The sequence below is a fragment of the Mesoplodon bidens genome (assembly GCF_964165515.1).
Source record: "Mesoplodon bidens genome assembly, chromosome: 15".
NCBI classification, from domain to species: Eukaryota; Metazoa; Chordata; class Mammalia; order Artiodactyla; family Ziphiidae; genus Mesoplodon; species Mesoplodon bidens.
Window position 1 is genome coordinate 49965237 of NC_138171.1, and position 26129 is coordinate 49991365.

The 26129-nt window shown below is 41.9% G+C and overlaps 1 protein-coding gene across 1 annotated transcript; it reads left to right on the top strand.

The window, feature by feature from the left end:
• The first annotated feature begins 71 nt into the window (after nt 1-71).
• CDR2 (cerebellar degeneration related protein 2) lies at nt 72-25833 on the top strand. The gene is made up of 5 exons (XM_081257646.1): nt 72-515; nt 9515-9627; nt 21881-22029; nt 22287-22451; nt 23889-25833. The coding sequence occupies exons 1-5, from the start codon at nt 437-439 to the stop codon at nt 24745-24747; spliced, it is 1365 nt and encodes a 454-aa protein (XP_081113772.1). The 5' UTR covers nt 72-436; the 3' UTR covers nt 24748-25833.
• The last annotated feature ends 296 nt before the right edge of the window (nt 25834-26129 follow it).

The window sequence follows — 26129 nt, forward strand, 5'->3', positions numbered from 1 at the left end:
CGCTCGGCCGGCGGCCCGCTCACGATTGGCCGAGGCGCCGCCGGGGGTTTGAATCGCAGCCCCGGTCTGGGAGGGTTCTGCCGAAGTGCCACGTTGGGCCCGGCAGCGGCGTGAGGAGCCGGCTTGGAACGCCGGCTGGTGCGCTCGCGCCGGGGCGCTGGGCGCTGGCCGCTGGGGTCGTTGGGCGGCGCGGGGCGAGTCGGGAAGCTGGTCCGCGGCGTGTGCTGCGGGCCGCCCCGCGGCAGCAGCGGCAGCGGGTGGCTGTGGTCGGGCGGCGCGGCGGAACTTGGGCGGCGGCGGCGGCGGCGGCGGTGGCGGCGGGTCCCGCCAGAGGGCGGCTCTGGCTGAGTGCGGAGGGACCAGCGGAGAGCCCGGGGCAGCGGCTGAGGCGGGCCGGCGGCGGCGGGGGCCGCTGCCCCCGGAAGAGCCGGCCGAGATGCTGGCGGAAAACCTGGTGGAGGAGTTTGAGATGAAAGAGGATGAGCCGTGGTACGACCACCACGACCTCCAGCAAGGTGAGGGCGCGATCGCCAGGCGGGGCCTGGTCTGGGCGGCTGCCGGCTCGAGGCTACTCCTCCCGGCCGCGAAACTGTTAAAAAGTTGCTTTTGCTTGGGGCCCACCGATGCCAGGGGCGGGGTCTGGCGCTCACCTGGCTTTGGGACTGTCGCGCCTGCCTGTCCCACCCGGGAGGACTCCGCTTTGCGGGGCCCAGGCTTCTGCGCGGTAATCAGCATCAGCATCATCAGTATCATCACCACCACTACTGCGTGGGCAGTGCTAACCGGGCGCCAGGCACCGTTTGAAGCGCTCTCTCCGGATTAATTGATTTAATCTCCACGGCGTTTCTCGGAGCAGAGAGGGGTGGCCCCTTACCGGGCTCGTGCCCAGCTTCCTCTCCGCCTCCGGGGGGAACCACAGCCGGGGCTCCCAGCGAGTGTGAGCTGCTGCAGGTGTTCAGTCCCCGGCTGGTACTGCTGTGTGGCAGGAACCGTGCCGAGCCCTTTTGCACACATTTGATAGACACAATAACTCCGTGAGAGAGTAATTCGCGTTATCCCCATTTTCCAGATGGGGAAAGCGGAGGCTAAGGCGGCCAAATGACTTCCCTCAAGTTAAGTGTGGGAGCAAATACTTTTTTAACTAATTTTTATTGGAGTATAGTTGATTTACAATGTTGTGTTAGTTTCTGCTGTACAGCAAAGTATTTTTGAACCCCCACACTCAGAATGAGGAGTCACCATAGTCAGTGCCCAAACCCTGTCTCTTCTTCACCACCTGGTTTACAGCTTTTTCAGTTGGTGTTAGACTGTTGGGGGCGAAAAACAAACTCCTTATGCAGAGTAGTTTACTGGATGCCAAGTGAGATGTCTTGAGGGCACTTCTACCTCTGCCACTTCCTTCACTTTGCACCCTAACTTTTTAGTTAAAAACAGGCATTCCTGTCTTGGATTTCTTGTCTCCAGAGAAAACCTTAGAGCGGCCCTCAGTTTGGAGCCAGTGCCACCCAGCTTTTTGCCTATTAATAGCAGGAACTTGCAGTTGGGAAACAGCGTTTGTGTGCCAGACACTGACGCGCCCTTCACACAGGTGCTCCTTTAATCCAACAAAGTTTCAGAGGTAGAAGTAGATAGTGTTATTGGGGGAGCTAGGATTCCACTCCAAACTCCAGAGTAAACTTTCTCAGCCACTATACTGAATCCTGAATAATCCTCAGGAATTTTATTCAGGCATCTTGTTTCAGCTGTTCTGTATAAATCAACTTTTTCAGCTCTAACTTGCACAAAAAGTTAACATCTCATTTAGTCGAATAGTAAATGGCCATGGTGTTTGTTCCTGCTAACCATTGAATTTGGGGGGAAGAAAGACTGTAGGCTTGAATGACTCGTACTTAGAAAAGAAACATGAGGAATTCTTTTGGGGGAAGGTGATTTCTTAAGTCAATATGTCGTGGCCTGTCACTTAAACCAAAGTAGTTCACCACTACGCTTATATAGTCTAAGCTATCCAGTGGCTGCAGTGCAGTATCTGCCATCATGTTCACAGCGTCCACAAGTCAAATTTGTCTTACATTTTAACCTGTTTTCAGAATTCCCCCTAAGGATTGATGGCCTAGTTTGAAACTTTCTCCAGGATTTATGAGGCAGCCATTGTGCACTTGCAACATTTCCCTATAATAAATTAAGCACTTTGTCCTATAATCAAAGCTAAATAGTTTTCTTTACTGTATTTAGAAAGTGTAGATCTGTATGGGCTCTTTTTTTTTTTTTAATCTAGCACAATACTTAGCACATAATAGAAGCTCGATTTTAACATTTGTTGAACTGAACTGAGGCACTCACACAGGATTATTGCTTTCATGGCTCTCTTGCATCAGGTGCCTTAGTCCACACTGCACTTTCCCACTGTGGGAGGTTGTTAGGAACAGCTGGTTGTAATATTTCAATCTACTGAGGAGCAAATGCAACATATTGGGGTTAGATGTGGAACTCTTTCACCTCTGATCGAAATGAAGTCATCAGGTGTTCAAGTTTAATGAAACCTTAAAGAGCACAGGTCCAAACCTCCTTAATGCCAATTTGCATTTGGAATTTGTTCTGTGCTTTTCAAAAGACTTTTACAGCTGTTATCGCGATGGACTTTGACATAACCCTGTGTGTCATAACTTAGTTTAAGTGTGTAGTGTAGGAATAGATGTGCAATTCCAACAATCATAACTGTGAATATGGCCTGTAAAAGAATGAAGGCTACAGTGTGAACAGAAGGGTATCTTTGTCCCAGTTTCATTAAATTATATGTTAACTCCTAAACTTCTAAAGGATTTTTTTTAATTTGTTAATTTCTCAAAAATTTTATTTATTCTGTGCCAGCTGTTCATCCAGGCACTGGGGCCACAGTGCCTGTCCACAAGATAGGATAGGCAGGATCCTACTCACTGACGGTCTAGGAACCTGTTGACTGGAGGAGACGCCACCTCCTGGTGTGTGCCTACTACATGTAGTGCCTGGCACAGGGCGAGCCCTCACTAGATAATTTTGCTGCTGAATAAAGTTTGGGAGCAGGTCTGTCCTCTTAGATTGATAAACAGATCTAGTGGGATTTTATCAAGTGCAGACATATGGCTGTTCATTTTTTAACATCCTCACTATTAATTTTACTGAGAGAGCCTTGTTTGGAGAGAGCTGCTAAAACAACTAAGATCCTGTTCTCAAAGTCATAGAACTACAGATTTTTTTCCTTTAGCAATAGAAGCATTATTTAAGTAGATTGAATCTCTGTACCAAAGTTTGCTTGGGGCATTCTTTTTAAAAATTAAAATTGCTGAAAGTTTCTAACCTCGGAGGGCTCTGGCCTACCATTCATACCTTGTTAGAAACACGTAAAGCTGTATGCAGGCAGAAGGAGAAAACCCTTTGCTTTTATAAAACACTTTGATGAAGAGACTGTCTTTTGTTAGAGGGCTGAGTTGGCACAGTGAGGACGCTGACAGTGGTCTCTGGGGGTGAGATCCTTTCTGGGACAGCAGGAGCCTCCTGTGCAGGTAATGATGGTGCTAGCTCTGAAATGTGCCCCTGAGAACAAGGTGAAAAGACTTAAGAGACTGGGTTTTCTTTTAGACCAGCTGCTATTATAATTGTCATTTGGTGAGCTTTGCAAGCTTAGAATAAGGATTCGGGTTTCTACTATATGGTTCAGCAAATGAAATCTTAGTTTAAAAGAATCCTAAGATTTCTACTTCTTTTTAAGAGGAGTACATTTTCCATGTGAGCAACTAATTTGCTGAATCACTGGTCATTAAAACTGACACCATCATTTTTCTTGATATTTATATTCAGACTTTTTGCTTTCCCAATTACAGTAACGTTGGCAACAGGGGTTGCACAGAAGCATCACCAAATGACTCATTTGGTTTGGTAATAGGAAAAGCTTTCAGCCTTAATGTTATTGAATTACTGCTAGAGACTACAGCTAACATGGGAATATGTCGTCCTCGTATTTTTTTAAAAACTGAAGTAAAATAAGAAAAATGTAATAGCAGTGGGATTTAAAGATTTCAGAATTCTGGAAGGAAGATCTTTTTTAAAAAAATCACTTGACTGCTAGAGCTAATATTTTGCCTAGAGCATAGGGCTAAGTAGAATATCTGTTTAAAGCTAACAGTTTACACTGTTAAAATAGATTATTATCACTTGCAAAGACTGATTAGTGGAAGAATACTAAACATGAAGGTATTGAAAAGTTGCAGTTCTCAAGCCTGCAGTAAATCTGTGGTATTTTTAGTGGCTGCCTACGCCAGTTCAGTAGGATTTAGAAAAGGCAACCTCTTAATGAAAATCCTTATTGTAAGGTGAGATGAACAGGTGCATAGGCTTCAAAACTATATTGTTTCCTTTTCTTTTATATGTTAATTAAAAATAAAAGACATTATTCTCCCATTCCCCCCACTAATTTTTTAGAAAACCGTCTTGGGCTTACTGCCAGCTTTTGGCTCCTTTTGGTTATGGAAGCCAGATGCTACACAACAGGAAATAAACTTCTTGTTTTCTTAAGACCAAAAAAGACTCTTGTCTTTAAACTAACAAATGAAGTAATATCCTGTTATACAGTGTGACTTCACAGACACTTTCTCTTAGTTGAGACTTGTTTTGCCAGAATTCTGTCCTAAACATCCTATGAAATATTTAGGAGACTGAGACTTCAGGTTACTGAGCCAGGCTGGGGCTTTGTTTAACTAGAAATAAGGATTGTGATAAGGACTAGTCTCAAATTCTTCTCTGTTTGCTGTTTACTGGAAGAGTGCTATACTTGGCATCTCTTTCTGCAGCAGCAGGAAAAGGAAAGCTGTTCCTGGCTGGTATTAAGTAGCATAGGTAGTTTCCTAACTGAGGAAGATAGCTGAAGTGGTCTTAAGTTAGTCTTTATTCTGGAAGCAGTTTTGGCTCAGGTTTTGATTGTTAGATAAGAATATCTTTGGTGAGTCTCGGGTCCTTCCCAGTGAGGAATTACTCACCCCTTTACAGCAGGCCAGGAGAGACTTAAGTAATGTCTAGGTAATGTTTATATGCTTTGTCCTTAATAGTTCAGCGTGGTGGTTCCTATGTGGGGCTATGTATACACGTTGCCTACCCTCTGAGTACAAAATAATTATTTCTGGAACATCTCAGCTGTACTTAGTTCCTTTTTCACTTAATGAAAACAAGATATTAACTTGCCTGGGGTTGTATATGCTTTCACTGACAGCACAGGCAGTAAAAGCCAAAGAGCTTAACTCTAGTTTCTCATTGCCATCCAGGAAAACAAGTGAAAAGATTAAGTACCTCAACTAGGAAGATTTGTACTCTCTACCTTAAACAAAGAAGTATATGGACACCTCTGTCAATAGACTTAAAATTGTGTGGATATGGATAATAGAGAATTGTGATGAAGGTGAAAGTTAGAATTGACAGTGGTTTATCTTTTGCCTGTGACTCACCATGTGGATTTGGTCAGGTTGCTTAGCATCTTTGTGCTTCTCGTTTGAAAATCTCGGCTAACTACCTTGAAAAGATATTAAAAAATAATGTTTCTTAAATGCTTTGAATGGTTTGTAAAGGGTTTTATGTCTTGTGAATACAAGATGTTATTTCATAGACTTGATATCTGAAGTCTTAAGTTCATTAGTAGACACTGTTAATATTTAAATCACAAGAGAATGTATTTTAACACCTATCTAACAAAAGTATAAGGTTTTATTTTAAATGGGTGTAAAATGTTTTAAAATAGTGGTGTTTGGCGGGTTTTGCGGCTTTGTTTTTTCCTAAGGAGGGAAAACTAACCAAGCACAATGCTAATTTTGCACTCAGATGGACAGTACCAGGTAACAAAGGTTGCTTTTCTTTTACCACTTATTCTAGGTTAAGTTTTTTGTTTTGTTTTGTTTTTTTGCGGTACGCGGGCCTCTCACTGTTGTGGCCTCTCCCGTTGCGGAGCACAGGCTCCGGACGCGCAGGCTTAGCGGCCATGGCTCACGGGCCCAGCCGCTCGGCGGCATGTGGGATCTTCCCGGACCGGGGCATGAACCCGTGTCCCTTGCATCGGCAGGCGGACTCTCAACCACTGCGCCACCAGGGAAGCCCTAGGTTAAGTTTTTTTTTTTTTTTTTTTTTAAGAAGATGTTGGGGGTAGGAGTTTATTTATTTATTTATTTATTTATTTATTTATTTATTTAGGTTGTGTTGGGTCTTAGTTTCTGTGCGAGGGCTTTCTCTAGTTGTGGCGAGCGGGGACCACTCTTCATCGCGGTGCGCGGGCCTCTCACTGTCGCGGCCTCTCCCGTTGCGGAGCAGGGCTCCAGACGCGCAGGCTCAGTAGTTGTGGCTCACGGGCCTGGGCCGAGTTGCTCCGCGGCACGTGGGATCTTCCCGGGCCAGGGCTTGAACCCGTGTCGCCTGCATCGGCAGGCAGACTGTCAACCACTGCGCCACCAGGGAAGCCCCTTAGGTTAAGTTTTAATATTGGCGTAATGAACAATGTTAAGCCTTATTTGTCAACCTCTAAAAATTGTTTTAAAATCATATGTGGCGAGGTTCCCTGTTTTCATAATGAGTAATAATACGTATATTTTTCGACACTAAGTGAAATGACTTTCCATCATACTTAGAATAAAATCTAAACTTTCTTTCCCATGGCCAATAAAATTTTGTGTGATCTGATCCTTGCCTACTCCTCCAACTCGCATACCATTCTCCCGCAGTGTGCTTCCGTCACACTGGCTTTATGTTGGGCTGTGCAGTGTGCCAGGTTCTTTCCTGTCTTAGGGCCTCTGCCTGGCGTTTACATGGTGATATCCTCCTCCTTCATGCTTTAGCTAAAACATCTCCTAAGAAAGAGTTTCCTTGTGACCTCCCTTTCTGAAGTAGATCCTTTGTACATTATCACCACACCCAGAGGTTTTTTTCCTTTTTCTCTCTCGCATACCACATGCAATTGATTAACAAATCCTTTTAGCTCTACATTCAAAACATATCCAGAATCCTACACCTCTATTCATCTCCATCTCTGCTACTGTAGTCTAAGCCACCACCTTTCTCTCACCCAGATGATTGCAATATCCCTGTCACACTCCCTCCACCTTCGTCCCTTTCCATCTATTTACACAACAGCCAGAGAGAGTGATCCTGTGAAAAGCCTTCACTGGGTTCCATGGAGCCCCTCTTTGTCTCCTACTGCCCCCCCACAACACACACACGCCTCATTGGCCTCCTTATTAGCCCCAGTCATGCTTGCCAGGTTTGCCTCTGCCTGGAATGCCGGTCCCCTAAGTAGATCTACGTGGGTCACGTATTCAGTTCCTTCACATCTTGAGTCTTAAGTCACCCTTTTCGCCTGTTCTTTTTATATATATATATAAATTTATTTTTGGCTGCGTTGGGTCTTCACTGCTGCACGCGGCCTTTCTCTAGTTGCGGTGAGCGGACGCTACTCTTCATTGCGGTGCACAGGCTTCTTATTGCAGTGGCTTCTCTTGTTGTGGAGCATGGGCTCTAGGCACGCGGACTCAGTAGTTGTGGCACACGGGCTTAGTTGCTCTGCGGCATGTGGGATCTTCCCGGACCAGAGATCGAACCCGTGTCCCCTGCATTGGCAGGCAGATTCTTAACCACTGCGCCACCAGGGAAGCCCTTGTCGCCTGTTCTTAAATTTCAACCTCTCACATCCATACTCTTCCTGCTCCCTTCCTTCCTTTTTTTTTTTTCTTTAGCACTTTTTACTATCTAGTATATATATTTTTTCATGCTGTTTCTCCCAATAGAGTATAAGCTCCATGAAGGCAGGGAATTTTTTAGCTGAGTTTATTCCTATATCCCCAGAACAGTGTCTGCTATTATTGAATTATGCATACATGTATGGATGAACAGTGTTTATCACAGTTTGCAAGTTTATTTACTTACTTGCTGTCTGCCTTCCCCCATTAATCTGGGAGTGTCAGGAAAGCGGGAAATTCATCCATTTATTCACCATTCTAGCCAAATCTTAGCATGGTGCCTAGCAACAAAATCATTCATTTGTGAATCAAGGAATACTAATAATAACTTTGCCTGTGTATTGCAGCTTAGTTTGTAAAGTACTTATGTATTATTTCATTTGATTTTCAGAATCATATTGACAGGACAGTCATCTCTCTACACAAAATACTAAATGTAGGGACTATATTGAAAGTGTTAACCTGGTAAATGGCAATCAGAACTGGACCTCAGACCTTCCTACTCAGTTCAGTGCATTTCCCACTATGTCAAAGGATCTCGCAAAGAAATTTACTCTGCAGATAAGTGTTTCAGTCACCTATGTTAGAACTATTGTCCTTTTTTGTATCACTAAATTTTTATTTCTGGGATTTATAACAAACAAATCCTGTCTTATGTGCGTATATGCCTAAGAAGAGAGAGCTTTGAAAAATAAGGTTTAAAATAGAAATATGCTTCTTTGCTAAATGAAAGTATGAGCCATGACTGAGTTACCACACAAACTGTACTGCTTCTTTGCTTATCTGGTTTGCTCATCTTGGAGAAGGACATGAAGAGAAACAGATAAAAATGAGAGAGACCTGCGCAATGTTCTTACCACTGATGTATCAATAGTTTTCCTTTTTTTTTTTTGCGGTATGCGGGCCTCTCATGGCTCACGGGCCCAGCCGCTCCGTGGCATGTGGGATCTTCCCCGACCGGGGCACGAACCCGTGTCCCCAGCATCGGCAGGCGGACTTTCAACCACTGCACCACCAGGGAAGCCCAATAGTTTTCCTTTTTGTGACTTAATTTGTAGTCCACTTAGGAGGCCAGGATCTGTAACAACACACTTTGCTTTGACAGTTGCATTCACAGCAGCCAGATTCCTGGGAACTTTAGAAACTATTGAAAGGTTTGCCTGTACTTTGGCTTAACAGTCCATCCAGAAAAGTAGACAATCAGGATATGATTAAGTCCAGTCCATTAGCAAATAATTATGATCTTAGATGTCACAATGCTGAATGATCATTCCTAAAGAAATGAATATCACTATTCTTCACGTCTTACAAGTAAGGGTACATCAAGAGTACATTGGGCTTCCCTGGTGGCGCAGTGGTTGAGAGTCCGCCTGCCAATGCAGGGGACACGGGTTCGTGCCCCGGTCCGGGAAGATCCCACATGCCATGGAGCGGCTGGGCCCGTGAGCCATGGCCGCTGAGCCTGCACATCTGGAGCCTGTGCTCCGCAACGGGAGAGGCCACAACAGTGAGAGGCCCACGTACCGCAAAAAAAAAAAACCAACCAAACAAACAAACAAAAAGAGTACATTACCTGGTAAAAGGCCCTAATACAACTGAATTTTAAGTAGAATCCAGGTTTCCTTCTGTGTCATTCCACCTTCCATTTGGATCTGACTTAAACTTTATATGTTGGGTTGGGTCTTGTTTCATTCTTAAAATAAAGGACTGGGTTATGTAAAATGTTAAAGTGAGATCATTTGCACTATTCTAAGATTTACTTGTTGTGCTAGATCTCCAACTTGCTGCTGAGCTTGGGAAGACATTACTGGATCGGAACACAGAGCTGGAGGATTCTCTTCAGCAGATGTACACAACCAATCAGGAGCAGTTACAGGAAATTGAGGTAATTTACTTAGCAGGAGAGTTACCTTTGAGCTGTGGCCTGTCGCTGCTCTAGCGCTAATCGTATTCTACTAAAATAACACTTGGAATTAAAAAGCAGTGTTTAATTTCTAATATACACTTTTGCTTAGAATAAAGAACCATTGGGAAGTGTGTGGAGGTTGACTTTTACTTTCTTTAAGCTTTCCCAACATGTAAGTCTGCTGTGATGAAAGAAATTTCTCTCTTCACCCTTGGTGAAGTGTACTAGAAGTAAATGGTCCAGTATTTACAAGTATGTGAAGCAAAATAAAGCTGTGAATATTATACTTAGTTTTTCACTTTTTTCTTTTTAAAATGAATGATGCAATATTTGAGATATGCGAAGAGGTACAAGAGAATAATACAATGAACACCCGTGTACCCACCAAGCAGATTAAGAAAGAAAACCATCCACATTGTTGAGACTCCCTCTATAACCCCTCCTTGGCTGCATCCCCTCCCCCTAACCAAACACCATCCTAAATTTGATGAAAAATTTTAAAATTGTAGTACCTCATTTCGTAATATGAAAGATGCTAGATTAAGGCTTTAAAATGGAGGTGCTATCTTGTAAATAGTCCCATTAAAGTAGCCCAGTTATGTGTAGGTCAGGTGACTATAAAGATGCTAGTTATGGATATTAACCAAACAGTTGTCCTATTAGGACACTTCATGCCCCAAACTACCCTCCCACCCCCACAAAGCATTGCACTTAAATTACAACTCCTTCTCCTCAAATTGGTACAGTAAAACCAGGACTCTTATGTCTATGTGCAGAAAAATATAAAAGACCTTAGAACACAGAAGCCATTCATCATGATCAGAACACTGAGCTCTGATTATATATTGAACCAGGTGCTAGAAATGCAAAGACGTGGAATAACATTGTCCTTGACTTCAATCAAAATTACACAGATTTCAGTTTTTGAATACAAATAAGCCTATCATCAAAACTAAGACAAATTTATTATTTCAGTATCCTTAATTTTACATAGTAGCCATAATTAAGATGCATACAGTAGATTCCCCTCCCCCCTTCATCAGGATTTATGAATTTAGCCAATGATGTGACTGAAATATACCTTTATAATTCTAGGAAGGTGTATCTTGTAATGATATTGAAGTCATCACCAGCTATCATTTTTGGTATATTCTATATCAGAAGAGCATAGAACATGCCATACCCAAAACTGAATAGAATTGGGCAGAAACCTAAAAATGCAGGAAAAACAGGCATTTTAAAACTATTAAACTAGCCAAATGTCATACATGATCAAGGAACTCATTCCTGTTTTGCTCCACAGACGTCGTTTTTCAACTCATTGGAAAATTTCATAGAGTGGTCATAGGGCATATACATGAAGATTACCATATACCGTGAGGTACATTTATTTGTATTTGGGTAGAAACATAGTCTTAATACATTGTATTGATGTTTTCCATGAAAGCACCTATAAATCACTATAACTGAATACTATAATGCTTATTTTAGCACATTTTTCCAAATATAGATGAAAAAAGTCCAAATATTTGTATAATTAGAGAATGATGCCTATTTGTTACTATAGGAGATGACAAACACAGTTACTTTATGATCTAAGTTACCTGTCTTTCTACCTTTATTTTCTTTTCTGTGTATTGAAGATGATTAAACAGTTGAAACAGATCATTGACATTCTGAAAAAAATCCAAAGATCTTTGAAGAGTCTCCAAATCTACAAATAACACTCCACTATCTAAAGTTTTCTGTAAGATTTTTTTTTCCTTAAAAAATGTTTGTAATCAAGCTTTTACACGGATGTGGTTCCTTGGCCCCTGCAGTCACCTCTCCCCAACCCCCAATTCTTATAAGATGTTGAAAAGCATAATAGAAATGAAGCATCCAGGTCAGACCTTAATGATTAAATAAATATACAATTAAATGTATGTATAATGCTAATTAAATAAATTTAGCCTGGATTACTTCCAGAAACATTTCCATGGATCTCTTGTTTCTGTAACAGAGCACGTGGTCCACTGGTTCATAGATCCAAGCATTGTAGCCTTCAACATTTCACTCTTTATCCAAAGCTGTTTTTTGACAAAGAACAACACTGTCTTAGATTTCTTCTCTGCCATTACGGTTGGCTTTCTTCTTTCTTTCTTTTTATAAATCACTTCCTGAAAGTCAATAGGAATGGGATGAAACAGGGAGATGAAATGGCAGTTCTGGCTAAGCCCGCTTATCAGCCAGAGGCCTCCCACAGACCAGCCTTACTGCCTGTTTGGTTCACACCTGGGCCCAGGCAGACTTGCAGATCACAACAGACTTGCAAGGTCTCCCTCCAGTAGTCTACAACAAGGAAAGCCTGACGCTCTTGTAAAAGTAACCAGGCAGCTGAAGAACCTAATTCTGTACTAAAAGATGACCCTTGCAATAGGTATAGTGCCACTTATCATTATATCCTTTCGGAGCCCCCTAAACTTTATAAGGGCTCTTTCCTTAATTCAAACCTCATGTCTTTTTTTTCTCTTTAAAGTAACCTTTTTTTTTTTTTTTGAAATATACATACAGAAAAAGGCACAAATGCTAAGTATATAGTTCAGAGAATTTTCATAAACATACCCATGCAGCCAATACCCAGATAAGAAATGAGAACATTATCAGCTCTTCCAGTCACCACCACCCCTAAACAGCACTCTAACACCCTAGATTAGTTTAGCCTGTCTTTGAACTTTACACAAGTGGAATCACTTGTACAAATTTTAAGCTGACTTTTTAGAATGTTTATTGGGAGTTTTCCTGATTCGAAAAGTAATACATGATCATTTTTTAAATTTAGCAAAATATAGTTGAAAACCAAAAAGTAAGCTCTTATCCTACCAACCCAGAGAAATTTTAAATCATCCAGAAAATGGTCTTGGAACATGCTACTCAGAGTAGATGAAGAATGTGCAGAACAGGTGAAAACACTAGGATAAAATCCCCAAAAGTATACAAAATTAACGCACAGAAATCTCTTGCATTCCTGTACACTAATGATGAGAAATCTGAAAGAGAAATTAAGGAAACACTCCCATTTACCACTGCAACGAAAAGAATAAAATACCTAGGAATAAACCTACCTAAGGAAACAAAAGACCTGTATGCAGAAAACTATAAGAAACTGATGAAAGAAATTAAAGATGATACAAACAGATGGAGAGATATACCATGTCCTTGGATTGGAAGAATCAACATTGCGAAAATTACTATACTACCCAAAGCAATCTACAGATTCAGTGCGATCCCTATCAAATTACCAATGGCATTTTTCACAGAACTAGAACAAAAAATTTCACAATTTGTATGGAAACACAAAAGACCAGAATAGCCAAAACAATCTTGAGGAAGAAAAATGGAGCTGGAGGAAGCAGGCTCCCTGACTTCAGACTATACTACAAAGCTGTAGTAATCAAGACAGTACGGTACTGGAACAAAAAACAGAAATATAGATCAATGGAACAGTATAGAAAGCCCAGAGATAAACCCATGCACATATGGTCACCTTATCTTTGATAAAGGAGGCAAGAATATACAATGGAGAAAAGACAGCCTCTTCAATAAGTGGTGCTGGGAAAACTGGACAGCTACATGTAAAAGAATGAAATTAGAACACTCCCTAACACCATACACAAAAATAAACTCAAAATGGATTAAAGACCTAAATGTAAGGCCAGACACTATAAAAACTCTTAGAGGAAAACATAGGCACAACACTCTATGACATAAATCACAGCAAGATCCTTTTTGACCCACCTCCTAGAGAAATGGAAATAAAAACAAAAATAAACAAATGGGAACTAATGAAACTTAAAAGTTTTTGCACAGCAAAGGAAACCATAAATAAGACAAAAAGACAACCCTCAGAATGGGAGAAATTATTTGCAAACGAAGCAACTGACAAAGGATTAATCTCCAAAATATACAAGCAGCTCATGCAGCTCAATATCAAAAAAACAATCCAACCCAAAAATGGGCAGAAGACCTAAATAGACCTTTCTCCAAAGAAGATATACAGATTGCCAACAGACACATGAAAGGATGCTCAGCATCACTAATCATTAGAGAAATGCAAATCAAAAGTACAATGAGGTATCACCTCACACTGGTCAGAATGGGCATCATCAAAAAAATCTACAAACAATAAATGCTGGAGAGGGTGTGGAGAAAAGGAAACCCTCTTGAACTGTTGGTGAGAATGTAAATTGATACAGCCACTATGGAGAACAGGATGGAGGTTCCTTAAAAAACTAAAAATAGAACTACCATACGACCCAGCAATCTCACTACTGGGCATATACCCTGAGAAATCCATAATTCAAAAAGAGTCATGTACCGCCATGTTCATTGCACACTATTTACAATAGCCAGGACATGGAAGCAACCTAAGTGTCCATCAACAGGTGGATGGATACAGAAAATGTGGCACATTTATACAATGGAATATTACTCAGCCATAAAAGGAAACGAAATTGAGTTATTTGTAGTGAGGTGGATGGACCTATAGTCGGTCACACAGAGTGAAGTAAGTCAGAAAGAGAAAAACAAATACCGTAAGCTAACAAATATATATGGAAACTAAAAAAAAAAAGTTCTGAAGAACCTAGGGGCAGGAGGAATAAAGATGCAGATGTAGAGAATGGACTTGAGGACGTGGGGAGGCGGAAGGGTAAGCTGGGACAAAGTGAGAGAGTGGCATGGACATATATACACTACCAAATGTAAAATAGATAGCTAGTGGGAAGCAGCTGCATAGCACAGGGAGGTCAGCTCAGTGCCTTGTGACCACCTAGAGGGGTGGGATAGGGAGGGTGGGAGGGAGGGGATATGGGGATATATGTATATGTATAGCTGATTCACTTTGTTATACAGCAGAAACTAACCATTATAAAGCAATTATACTACTAATAAAGATGTTAAAAAAAAAAATCCCCCCAAACTGTGACTCATTATGGAAATAGACAATTAGGAAACTGTGAAAGGATATTTTCTCAGTAGAACTACAAGTATGCTTTCAAAGACTGTTAACGGGTTTCAAACAGTCCTCATAAAAATTAGTATTTTGTTAGGCATTGTTTTTAATATAAAACAAAAGATTAAATAAACATTGAAAGTAATGATTGGCTTCAAAGATGCCTATAGCCTGTGTGGCTTTTACTTAGCGTCTAATTTTTCAAGATTCCAGAGCAAGTTTTTCTCTCCTGAATGAGGGGTGGAGAGAAGCTTTGGAGAGTAATGAGATCTGACACATCAGACACAATCGGATTCTCGTAGTTTTCTACAGTTGTGTGAGCAGCCCACAGCCTTGTGTTTCTGTTGCTTCTCTGCTTGGAAACCTGCATTATCCCCACAGGAGTCAAAGAAGTCTGGCCTTAGAGGTGTCCCTTCTTTCAAAAGCTCATGTCTTCCTCGGAAATTTTAAAGCATTTTGTGCTTCCCCTATGACATTTATCGATATTCTACTATATATTACACTTATTTCTTGGTTTGTTTTATTCTATTTCTCTCCCCACGCCACCTCCCCATTTTCTGTTGCAACATTGAAGGCTGTTGCTGTGTTTATTCATAGTCTTTGGAACATAGTAGGTAATCACTGAGTACTTGTTCAAATCAGTATCTTAACAGAGGACAGGTAAGCAGTTTACGAAGCACTTCCAATAATTCCTAAACTGTGGGTTTCCACCTCTGGAGATTTTGAAAGGAGGTGGAAGGAGCTCTGGCCTCAGTGTTAGAATGTTCAGACTTAAGCCCTTAACTCTATAGCAAATAGCTGGACTTTAGGCCTGTGAATTACTTCTCAGATCCTGTTTGCTCCGCTGTGTAATGGTGATAAGAATGCTGGCATGACATTGGTACAGAGTTGTTCTGAGGTGATGAGATTATGTGTGTGTATATATTTTGGACAGTATAAATTGTTGCACAGTTTATTTATCCGTGTTTTAAGAATTTTAGTAATGAAAGAATCTTAATTCTGAAAAAAATAAATCCTTTTCAATTATTGGAAAATAGATCTTAAGAACAAGCCAAGCTTTTAATAGTGAGATTATAGGTGGTTTTTATTTTCATATTCATACTTTTTAATTTTTTCCTAAATTTCCTTCAGGGGAAATATATTATTTTAATCAGGGGAAAGAAGTTTTTCAAAGGTAATGGGAAATATTTCTTCAGTATTGTGGAAGGTCATTTCGATACTAAATTCAGAGGATTTGGGCTGTAATCCTTAATATAAGAATAATCCCAACACTGCATAAAAGCTGATTTTCCATTCCATTCCTTATGAGTTTTTAGTTTGGTTGTGTCTGTCTTTTCCAGCATTCCAGGTCAGGGTTCTACAGTTGCAAACAGGTGTTAATAGAATCCTGCTGGCCTTTTTCAAAAGTTTGCCTCAGTTGTAAAGGTGGCCTATTTATAGCTTTTTCACATAACCTGAACCTTTTACTCCTAGTTGAGGTGACATTCTGTACAAATTCTAAGACAAGTGGGAGATAACCCACGGAACTTAGACACTCTTGCCTATAAGTTGACATTTTTGCCTGTGTTTTTGCTACCCCCATGTTCCCCTCCCTCCACTGTTTAGCTTAAATATCCCCTCATCACCCACCCCTGTTTAATATGACAGATACTTTTGTACTCGATCTCTTTTTGGCACTTGAATTTTAGGATCTTGGCAGTCCAGACAGGTTCATTTGAGGCTATGATCAAAGATTCTGAACTGAGAAAACCAGAACATGAGAAGCATAGCCATACCTTTAAATGAAGGGTAGAAAATAAGCTAACCCATTTCCTTGTAGAATCAGAAAAAATTTGATTAAATACTAATTTGAAGTTTTAGAGGCCAAGCCTTAAAGCAGTGTCTGACTACATGGATTCTGATTCTCTGGCCTCACATCAATACTTGCTGAGAGAGCTAAAAATTTTTCTTTTAAGTTGCTGACCAATTTAGTCAGATTCCTTTGTTAGGTAACCTATCACAGATTCTTGGAGAAGTGAAGGGCTTTTCTGATTAGTTTTGATTTAATCATAATAAGATTAAACTCCTACCACGTGAAAGCAAGCTTCCTGCCATTCTTTAGCTTGTCCTTAAAGCCAAGTCCTCTAAGACCAAAATATCACAAGTTCTTCCTAAATGGTTTCATTGTGGGTTTTTTCCCCTACAGGTTTTTATATATCAAATGAGGGGGACCTACTGCAGTTTTCTAAACAGCCTCTTTGTACTTATTTACATATTGACTTATTTCCTTTATGTTGACCACAATTCTAATTTGAATATTATATCTTTAAAAAGGGACACATCTTGGGACCCATGTAAGAGAGACTGGTAAAAAATGTCTCTTTCAGAATGCTGAGGCATACCTGTGCCATGGGAATAAACAAATGGAGCAAGCAATAAAATAAATGGAGCAAGAGGGGAAAGAATTCGTATCTAATAGGGCCTTTTCCCAAAAGGGCTATAGCCAAAGCCATTCTCAAACTCTTTGAAAGAAGGCTCTCGACATTCCAGCAGTCTGAGTTGTGTTACCAAGCATGATGAGCTGTCGTGAAGAGAGGTCTAGAAATTGCCATTAGCCAGTATTTTTTTAGTCCCTACTGTGTATCAAGAATTGTGCTAAATGGACTAGATGTATAAGAGCCTTCCCTTCTTCAAGGAGGGTTAGGAAGACTATGACATTAACAAGTAAGCAATTTGGTTGTTTATTATTAAGTGTGAAGTGTTTTGAGGGAAATTAATAGAGTGCCTTGGGAGTGGTGTTGCTTTAGACGGGGTGGTCTAGAAAGGCTTCTGAAGCCTTTATGTTTGCATGGAGGCCTAAAGGATAATCTTGAGTTTTTTGGCCATTTTTGTGCTGTGGATCCCTTTGGCTATCTCTTGACTCTAAGATGAACCTCTTAAAATACATAAAATACATAAAATTACAGAGGGAATCAGTTATATTGAAATGAGTATCAAAATATTGAAAAAATAAATTTGTGATATATTAATATAAGCGTTTATTAATTCATTAAATACCAAGATCTAATAGCAGTCTAAAAACTGTCATTTCAAATAGTGATGAGATAAGTCAAGATTTCTGCAGCCACTATTATGTGCCATGGAAACATCTGTGCTTCCTGTAAGTGATGAAGTCCTAAGTACTCCTCATACTACTGGTGGTTTGTTGCCTCCATTCATAATTGAAGAAAACGCTAAATTTCAGTTAGAAGTTAGTGAAAATGAAGGTGTAACTTTTCTCCCATCCAAGCTCGTGGACCCTGTCAATTCAACCCATGGACCTCAGGTCAAGAGCTGCTGGATTAGGTGGAGCCAGCCAGGAAAGGCGAGGCCCCTGAGAGAGGGGAGATTGGGTAATAAAGGCCCTAAAGGAAGGGGGAGCTTGCCTTAAAGGGAGGCAACTCCACAATTTCAAGATAAAGGTACCCCCTGAGGGTGAAATAAGGACTACATATGAAGCTGGAAAAACCATTTAAGAGATGGGAAAATGTTAACACTGAAACATATTAAGGAATTGTTGGGGTTTTTAAAAGTGTGATTTGAATTGTGGTTAAAATGAGGTCTTATCCCTTAGAAATATATAAATATGTATACTTAAATTAAGATGTCTTGGATTTGCTTTAAATTGGGGATGAGGGGAGTGGAAAAGTAGAGATGAAACAAGATTGTGTATTGATAATTGTGAAACTGGATGATGGATAGATGAGGGTTCATTAAGCCATTTTTCTGCATTTATATATGTTTGAAATTACCCATTTTAACAAGTTTTTTAAATGCAGTAGATAAGATTAGCCATCTGTAGAGAATCAGTATTTGGGTGGACTGAGAATTTAGGAAGGAGCACTCAATTATATAAGTAGTCTATAATTTCAGGGAATTATGATTGTAGGAACATGTCAAAATACAACATGATAAAGAATGCTGTTGCGATACAGTTAAAATATAGCCTAATTTTTGTGAATAACTGCAACTAAATTAAGTCCTAAGAAGGAAAATGGTATACATTAAGCTTAAGAATCATTGTCGATCCAAGTGAATGTTTATGTCTCCTGGACCCAAGAGAAAGGGACATTGGGTTGGGGGAGGGGAGGCTTCCAGCATTTTCCATGTCCAAGATCAACATTTCTCTAATAAGTGTGATCCATGGACCACTTGCACTAACATCACCTGGGGTTTTTACTAAAAATGCAGGATCCTGGCTCTACCCCAGTCTCATTGACTCAGAATTTTAGGGGAAAGGGGCCCAGCTTCCTATACTTCAGTAAATCTCCCAGTTGAATTTTAGCACATGAAAAGTTTGAAAACGCATAACTGTAGATAAGGATGAAATAGCTACTCTTATCGAGCCATTTTACCATTTGCGAGATACCATGCTGAACCCTTCCCTCATATTAACCTCACAGCAGCCTTGTGAGGTAGGTGATGAGGAAATCTCACCTTAGAAAAACTAAGTTACTTACGGGAGGTCACCCAGTTAGCAATGGCACAGTAGGACTTCACACCAAATTCCAACCCCACAGCCTGTGCTCTTAGCTTCTGCGCTGCTGCCTTCTATCAGGCCACCTCTCTTCTCTGATCCTGTGCCCAGCAAGACTTGCATGGGAATTGGCCTTCCCCACCTGCCTTCTGTGGGGCAGATGTGTCCTACGGAGGATGCAACTATTCCCATCACTAGGCAGGGACAGCTCCTGTGGTAACTTAATAATTAGTGTCTGGTCTGTGCATTAGATTCTTTTTAGGTTGTTGTGAATCAGTCCCAAAGAATACTTGAGATCTTGTACCTGACATAAAGTAGCTTGCAAAATTTCTGCAGCTATTATATACATTCCTATGTTCTAAACCTTTTTCTACTCCAGTATTCCGAAGAGATTAAAAACATTCCCTACCAGTGACAGGAATCTACCAGGACATTGCCAGCCAGAGGGCAGGATTACAGGCACACACAGGAGAAGCTGGTGGGGATTGAGGGAGTGAAGAATAAACACAGGCTTTTACAGGGGCTATGCTGTGTGCTCACTCCATCTCATTTAATACTTTCAATCCTATAAGGTAGGTACTAACGGATCCACAATTTATTTTCAATTCTGAACCCGAAAAGCTCTATAAAAACAAGATTTTTTTCTTAAGTAGGCAACAAGTTCATTTGACAGCAAACCCTGACCTGAACTCATGTGAGGCTGTTTATAATCTTTATTCATACTTTTTTTTTTTTTTTTTTTTTTTTTTTTTTTTTTGCTGTATGCGGGCCTCTCACTGTTGTGGCCTCTCCCGTTGCGGAGCACAGGCTCCGGACGCGCAGGCCCAACGGCCATGGCTCACGGGCCCAACCGCTCCGCGGCATGTGGGATCTTCCCAGACCGGGGCACGAACCCGTGTCCCCTGCATCGGCAGGCGGACTCTCAACCACTGCGCCACCAGGGAAGCCCTTTATTCATACTTTTGATGAGAATATCAATGCTTGATAACAGGGTGCTACCCAACTCTCACTGGGATGTTATAAAGTGTGTGTCGTCTTCCTAAAATTTAAAGAGTTTTCCATAACACTCTTGGCCAAGAGTTTCAGATGAGAAGGTATGAGAATTAAGTGTTTTCTCAACACATTGCTACCGAGCTATGTAACTAGTTTGAAAAAAGGCCTCATATACTTTTTTCAAGTCTGCCACACCACTGCCATTTAAAGAGCCCATTGAAAGTCATATAGCCCTTTCTTTGAAAGAAGTCTGTGAAAGAAGTCTGTTAGCTTTGCAAATACTTGTATAGGTATGTAAGAGAAGCCTCAAGAAAAGTATTTTTAAAGTCATGTCTGGTCTATTACCATTTGGTCATTGGTAATGCTTCATACCTACTTTTTTCCTCTTTCTGGTTGTGCCCCAGAGAAATATTGTGACTATTTCATTTGGAATATATACTGTCTTTCGTCCTCTTCAGGTGGAGTTGAGTCGGAGGGGAAACAAGGAAACGTAACATTGAGGCATTAAGGTTGTGACTATTCCCCTTTATCCTTGGCCATTTAGAAAGCAGTCTTAGCAGAACCAAAATAAATAATCTGGCAAGTTTCTCACAAATAAGGAGGATTATGGTGACAACATTCTCACAGAATTAAAAGTATCTTTGAATAATATTAAGTTAACATATCTTTTTCTGGTTAAATCAGTATTTTTTCCTTGTTCTTTGTCCAGAATGCCTCACCCAGAGGGAAAAAAAATTAATTTTTTTTCAAGCAAATATCATCTAAAATCCTCCTCTTTAGGCTTTTCTTATGTCTATAAAACATATTTTTGTTTAAACATTGATCATGTATTCCATGCTTTTTCTCTTTGGGATTATCGTGTCTCACTTAGATTTTCCTGTCAAATATTAATTTTATGTGTGTTTTGTGCTTTGTTAAGTGTAGAAGAGCCTTATGATACACGAGATGTTGGTGAGCTTTAGGGAAACTAAGCATATAAAGGATGGCTTGTACTCAGTTCTTACTAAGGAAAGTAGTTTGAGATTTAATGTTCTTCTTTTCATAAAATAAACCTGTGGTATTGTGGTATAATGAAAATCATATATTTGACCTTTGTCCCCATGTCCTGGTGTAGCGCTCCTAAATCCCTTGGAATTTCCTGAATGATAGGATGGAGACTGGTTGCCAGAGGGACCAACCACATGATTAGAGGGTTAGAACTTTCAGCCCAATCCCCAACCTCTGGAGAGGGGTCAGGGACTGGAGATTGAGTTCATTCACCAGTGGCCAGTGATTGAATGAATCATGTCTGTGCAGTGAAGCTGGGTTTCCGGGTTGGTAAACACATGGATGTGCTGGGGACGGGGGGCGGTGCATCTGGAGAGGGCAAGAAAGCCCCGCACTGCTCTCCACCCCCATCCCTGCCCTACGCATCTCTTCCCTTTGGCTGTTCCTTAGTTGTATTCTTTATAATAAAGCAGTAAGTGTAAGTAAATCCCTTTCCTGAGTTCTGTGAGTTGTTTTAGCGAATTACTGAACCTGAGGGGAGGCCACAGGAGCCCCCAGATTTACAGCTGGTTGTTTGAATGTACGGGCGGTCCCTGGGACTTGCCAGCAGCGCCTGAATTGGGGGTGGTTCTGTGGGGCTGAGCCCTTATAGCTCCAGTAGTTAGTGCCAGAACTGAATTGAATTGTGGGATGCAGTTGGTGCTGGAATGCTGCAGGTATCTTATCTGTTTAACGTGTAAACTGGTCACAATCATCTCTTCCAGTATCTGACCAAGCAGGTGGAGCTTCTGCGGCAGATGAATGAACAGCACGCAAAGGTTTATGAGCAATTAGATGTCACAGCAAGGGAACTGGAAGAAACAAATCAAAAGCTCGTTGCTGACAGCAAGGCCTCACAGCAGAAGATTCTGAGGTAAAGTTTTTAGAATCCATTGAAGAAGCCCTAGGAGAAGTCATTTAGTATCAACTAGAATAGAACATGGCTGTAGTGGGTTTGGGTCAATATGGGGTAAGGTTTAATTTAATTCTCTGTGGAGAATAGCGATTAAATAGAAGTCTTTTCCAATTATGCAAGCCCAGTTTGAGTGGCTGGCAGCTAATCTCTCCTCACTGCTTACGCCCTTAATTTAATATGACAAGCAGCAACTGCCTTCTGTCTGTTCCTCGCAGTCTGACTGAAACAATTGAATGCCTACAAGCCAACATTGATCACCTCCAGAGCCAAGTGGAGGAGTTGAAGTCGTCTGGCCAAGGGAGAAGGAGCCAGGGGAAGCATGACCGGGAGAAATCGGCACCCAGCTTCTCGTCTCTGAAAGAGCTGTATGACCTCCGCCAGTAAGGGCCTGTCTTTCCATGGCATTTGCAAGCAGGAGCGCATCTCGTGTCACTGACACATTCTGGATTCCAGTAGATTAAAAGTACCCTTTTAGGAAATGCCACTTGGCTATTACACCACCGGTGGTTTGAACAAAACCACTTAATTTAAACATACAAATGACTGAGTTCTTGAGTATTAGTAATCCGGTGAACACTTATTTTTGAAAGTCTCGTGTATTTTAGTGCTTTTAACGTGTTAAATCTTAATTTAAAATAAGGTGCAGTACTTCTGATAGACTACAGATTTTGGGGTTGTATTTCACATTCCAGTGGAGAAAAAAATTGAAAATTCAGTAAAACAAAAATCCAGGCAAACAAGGTTTTTTTGCCTGCAGAAATGCCTTTACAATATGGAGTTCGGAGATTGAATCTTTATTTAGGAACTATTTCTTGAGCACCTGTTGTAAGGCAGGTGCTAATGCCAGATGTGAGGAGTGGTGAGCAAAACAGACAAAGTTCCTGCCCTCGTGGAGGCTTCAGTCTCATGAAGAGGCAGATAAGCAAATAATCACACAAATAAGTACAGTTACAAGTTGCCTAGGAGTCTGAAGAGGCGAGAGACCAGCCCGTGCACTTGGTGGTCCTCAGCACTGACCGTTCACCAGGTCACCTGTGTGGTTTTTCACACTGCCAAACCAGCGACTCCCTCAGGCCTAATCAGAATCTCTAGGTGTGAGGAAAAGGCTGCCCAGGTGTTTCTGATATGTGTTTGTGGTTTAAAAATCACTGCAGCAGTGGTTCTGTCTTAGCTGTATATTATGAATCACATGAAGAGCTTTTTTAAAAAAAAAACAAAACTCAAGTCCAGGTGGCAGACCAACTAGGTCAGAATCTATGTGGGTGGGACCCAGGCTTCAGTATTTTTTAAGACTGCCCAGGTGATTTCAATCTGCAGCCAAGACTGAGCACCACTGGCTGTTCTGATTTCCTTGAACAGTATCAGTCATACAGCTGGTCTTTGGGAATGGATGTTCTGTAGTATTTTGTTTTGTTTTTGCGGTATGCGGGCCTCTCACTGTTGTGGCCTCTCCCGTTGCCGAGCACAGGCTCCAGACGCGCCGGCTCAGAGGCCATGGCTCACGGGCCCAGCCGCTCCACGGCATGTGGGATCTTCCCGGACCGGGGTACGAACCCGTGTCCCCTGCATCGGCAGGCGGACTCTCAACCACTGCGCCACCAGGGAAGCCCTGTAGTATTTTTAATGTTTAAAAAAAAATTAGTCACAGAACTTGTGTTTTCTCACGTGTTCATTTTAGCCACTGCTCTAGTGTGGAATAGGCAAAACATCAGTCACATCACAGCTCCTCAAAAATAGGTAGTTGAAAAAAATCATCAGTCTCCCTCTTTGCATTCTCAGTCGACCTGTGTAATAGATTCTTTCAACATTTTCCCCAGGCACTTCGTGTACGATCATGTGTTTGCCGAGAAGATCACTGCCTTACAAAGTCAGCAGAGCCCTGATGAAGAAGAAAACGAGCATTTGAAGAAAACAGTGACAATGCTGCAGGCACAGCTGAGCCTGGAGCGGCAGAAGCGGGCGACCGTGGAGGAGGAGTACGGGCTGGTGCTGAAGGAGAACAGCGAACTGGAGCAGCAGCTGGGGGCCGCAGAGGCCTACCGAACCCGCGCGCTGGAGCTGCAGGCCGACGTGGCGGAGATGCGGCAGATGTTGCGGTCGGAGCGCCCTTTTGTGAATGGGGTTGAGAAGCTGGTGCCAGACTCTCTGTTTGTCCCCGTCAAGGAGCCCTGCCAGAGCCTGCTGGAGGAGATGCTCCTGACCGTGCCTGAAGCGCACAGAAAGCCTCTCAAGCGCAGCAGCAGTGAGACGGTGCTGAGCAGCCTGGCGGGCGGTGATATTGTGAAGGGCCACGAGGAGACCTGCATCCGGAGGGCCAAGGCCGTGAAGCAGAGGGGCATCTCCCTCCTGCACGAGGTGGACACGCAGTACAGCGCCCTCAAGGTGAAGTACGAGGAGCTGCTGAGGAAGTGCCAGCAGGAGGAGGACTCCCTGGCCCACAAGGCTGTGCAGACCTCCAGAGCCAAGGACCTGGCTACAGTGAACACCCAGCCTGAGCCTGGCACCCTTAGCTGGGAACCGGCCTCGGTCACCCCAGAGCCCATCAGTTGCCCCACCACCTCGACGCCACCAGAATACAAAGTGCTTTTTAAGGAGATCTTTAGTTGCATCAAGAGAACCAAACAGGAAATTGACGAACAGAGAACAAAATACCGACCTCTCACTTCTCATTCCTAAGTGAACCGCCAGCTCCACTACTCATTGGCCTGTTTCCTGTCACCTCTCTCTCCCACTCACACAAGTGTGTGTAGACCCCAAAGCCTGATACTGCTCCTGACGTTTGCCTCACTGCTTTGCTCATTTAGCAAATGCATACAGCGAGGGAGGAAGGTGGCTACCGGTGGCAGTTGTATCATCGAGTTCCATTTAAGCTCCTCAGTAAATCCCATGACAAACTGGCCTCTGGCTGGCGTGACAGTTAGGCTGTGATTCCTTGAAAAACCCCAGGACCAGTGGAGGGAACATATGTGCTCCTGGAGAAGTAGGCCTGGAGTAACTGTAGTATATAGTGTGTACATCTACACACATGTATATATATGTGTAGTGTGTATTATGTAGGGGAAAGGGCAGAGCTGAAGCAAAGCTGAGGCAATCCCTACTGCCTCCTTGCCTAACTTCTCAAAACTATGTAGAAGTCAGATGGCTGCCAAGGGAAAATATCTTTCGCAAACACTGTTGGATACTGTGAATTCATTAAGAAGAATGTTCAGGAGAAAGCAGGGGTCTAATGCAAAATACATGGCATTAACAAATGCTCCAAGCCTTTGAGTTTGTTACGTGGGCTGCCAGTTGAACTGTGACTGACAGGTAATCCTAACACCTTTCAGTCTAACTGAATACCAAACTAAAAGGGCAGGCTCTGGTTGGCCCAGTTAGCTTGTTAGAGCCCTGGAGGGCCTCTTGCCCACATTCAAATGTTTTTACTCAGAGCTGTAGTGGTTAGGATAGGCACATCATTCTTTTCTTAAGTTCCGGCTGAAGGGGCGCGATGAACCCGTACCCGCACTGTGCCGTCTGAGCTGGCGCTAGCCTGCCAGCCTCAGGCTGCTCTCACTTCCCGCCATTCCTGTAACCGTTTGTGACTTGCTGCAGAAATTCCTATCTGCCACTTTTTTAAACAGTGTTGATGTCCTGACTGTGGAAATAACACTCATCCTCTCACTTGCATACTTTTAATTTAAAACTATTTAAGAGAACTGAGGTTCCATTTATTGTGTATATTTTTCTAAAAACCAAATAAAACTACCTATGAAAATGAACAAATGGATCCACTGCTTCTTAGTTTAAGCTTAAGCCATTTCACTGTTATTACCAACTTTTCTTCTTCCAACAAACAAATCTCTCTGGGAAGAACTGAGTGATTTTTTTTTCCGTTTCCATTTTTTCCCATTCCTTGGAATTGTGTAATAGCACAAATTCTGTTCATACTGATAAATGTTCATTCAAATTACTGTATGTTTGAAAAACATTTTCAAATTTATATGCTGTATATGATTTTCACTATTTTAGAAATGTCAGGCTTGGTTCTGAATTAATAGCATTTGACTAGGTAATTCTCA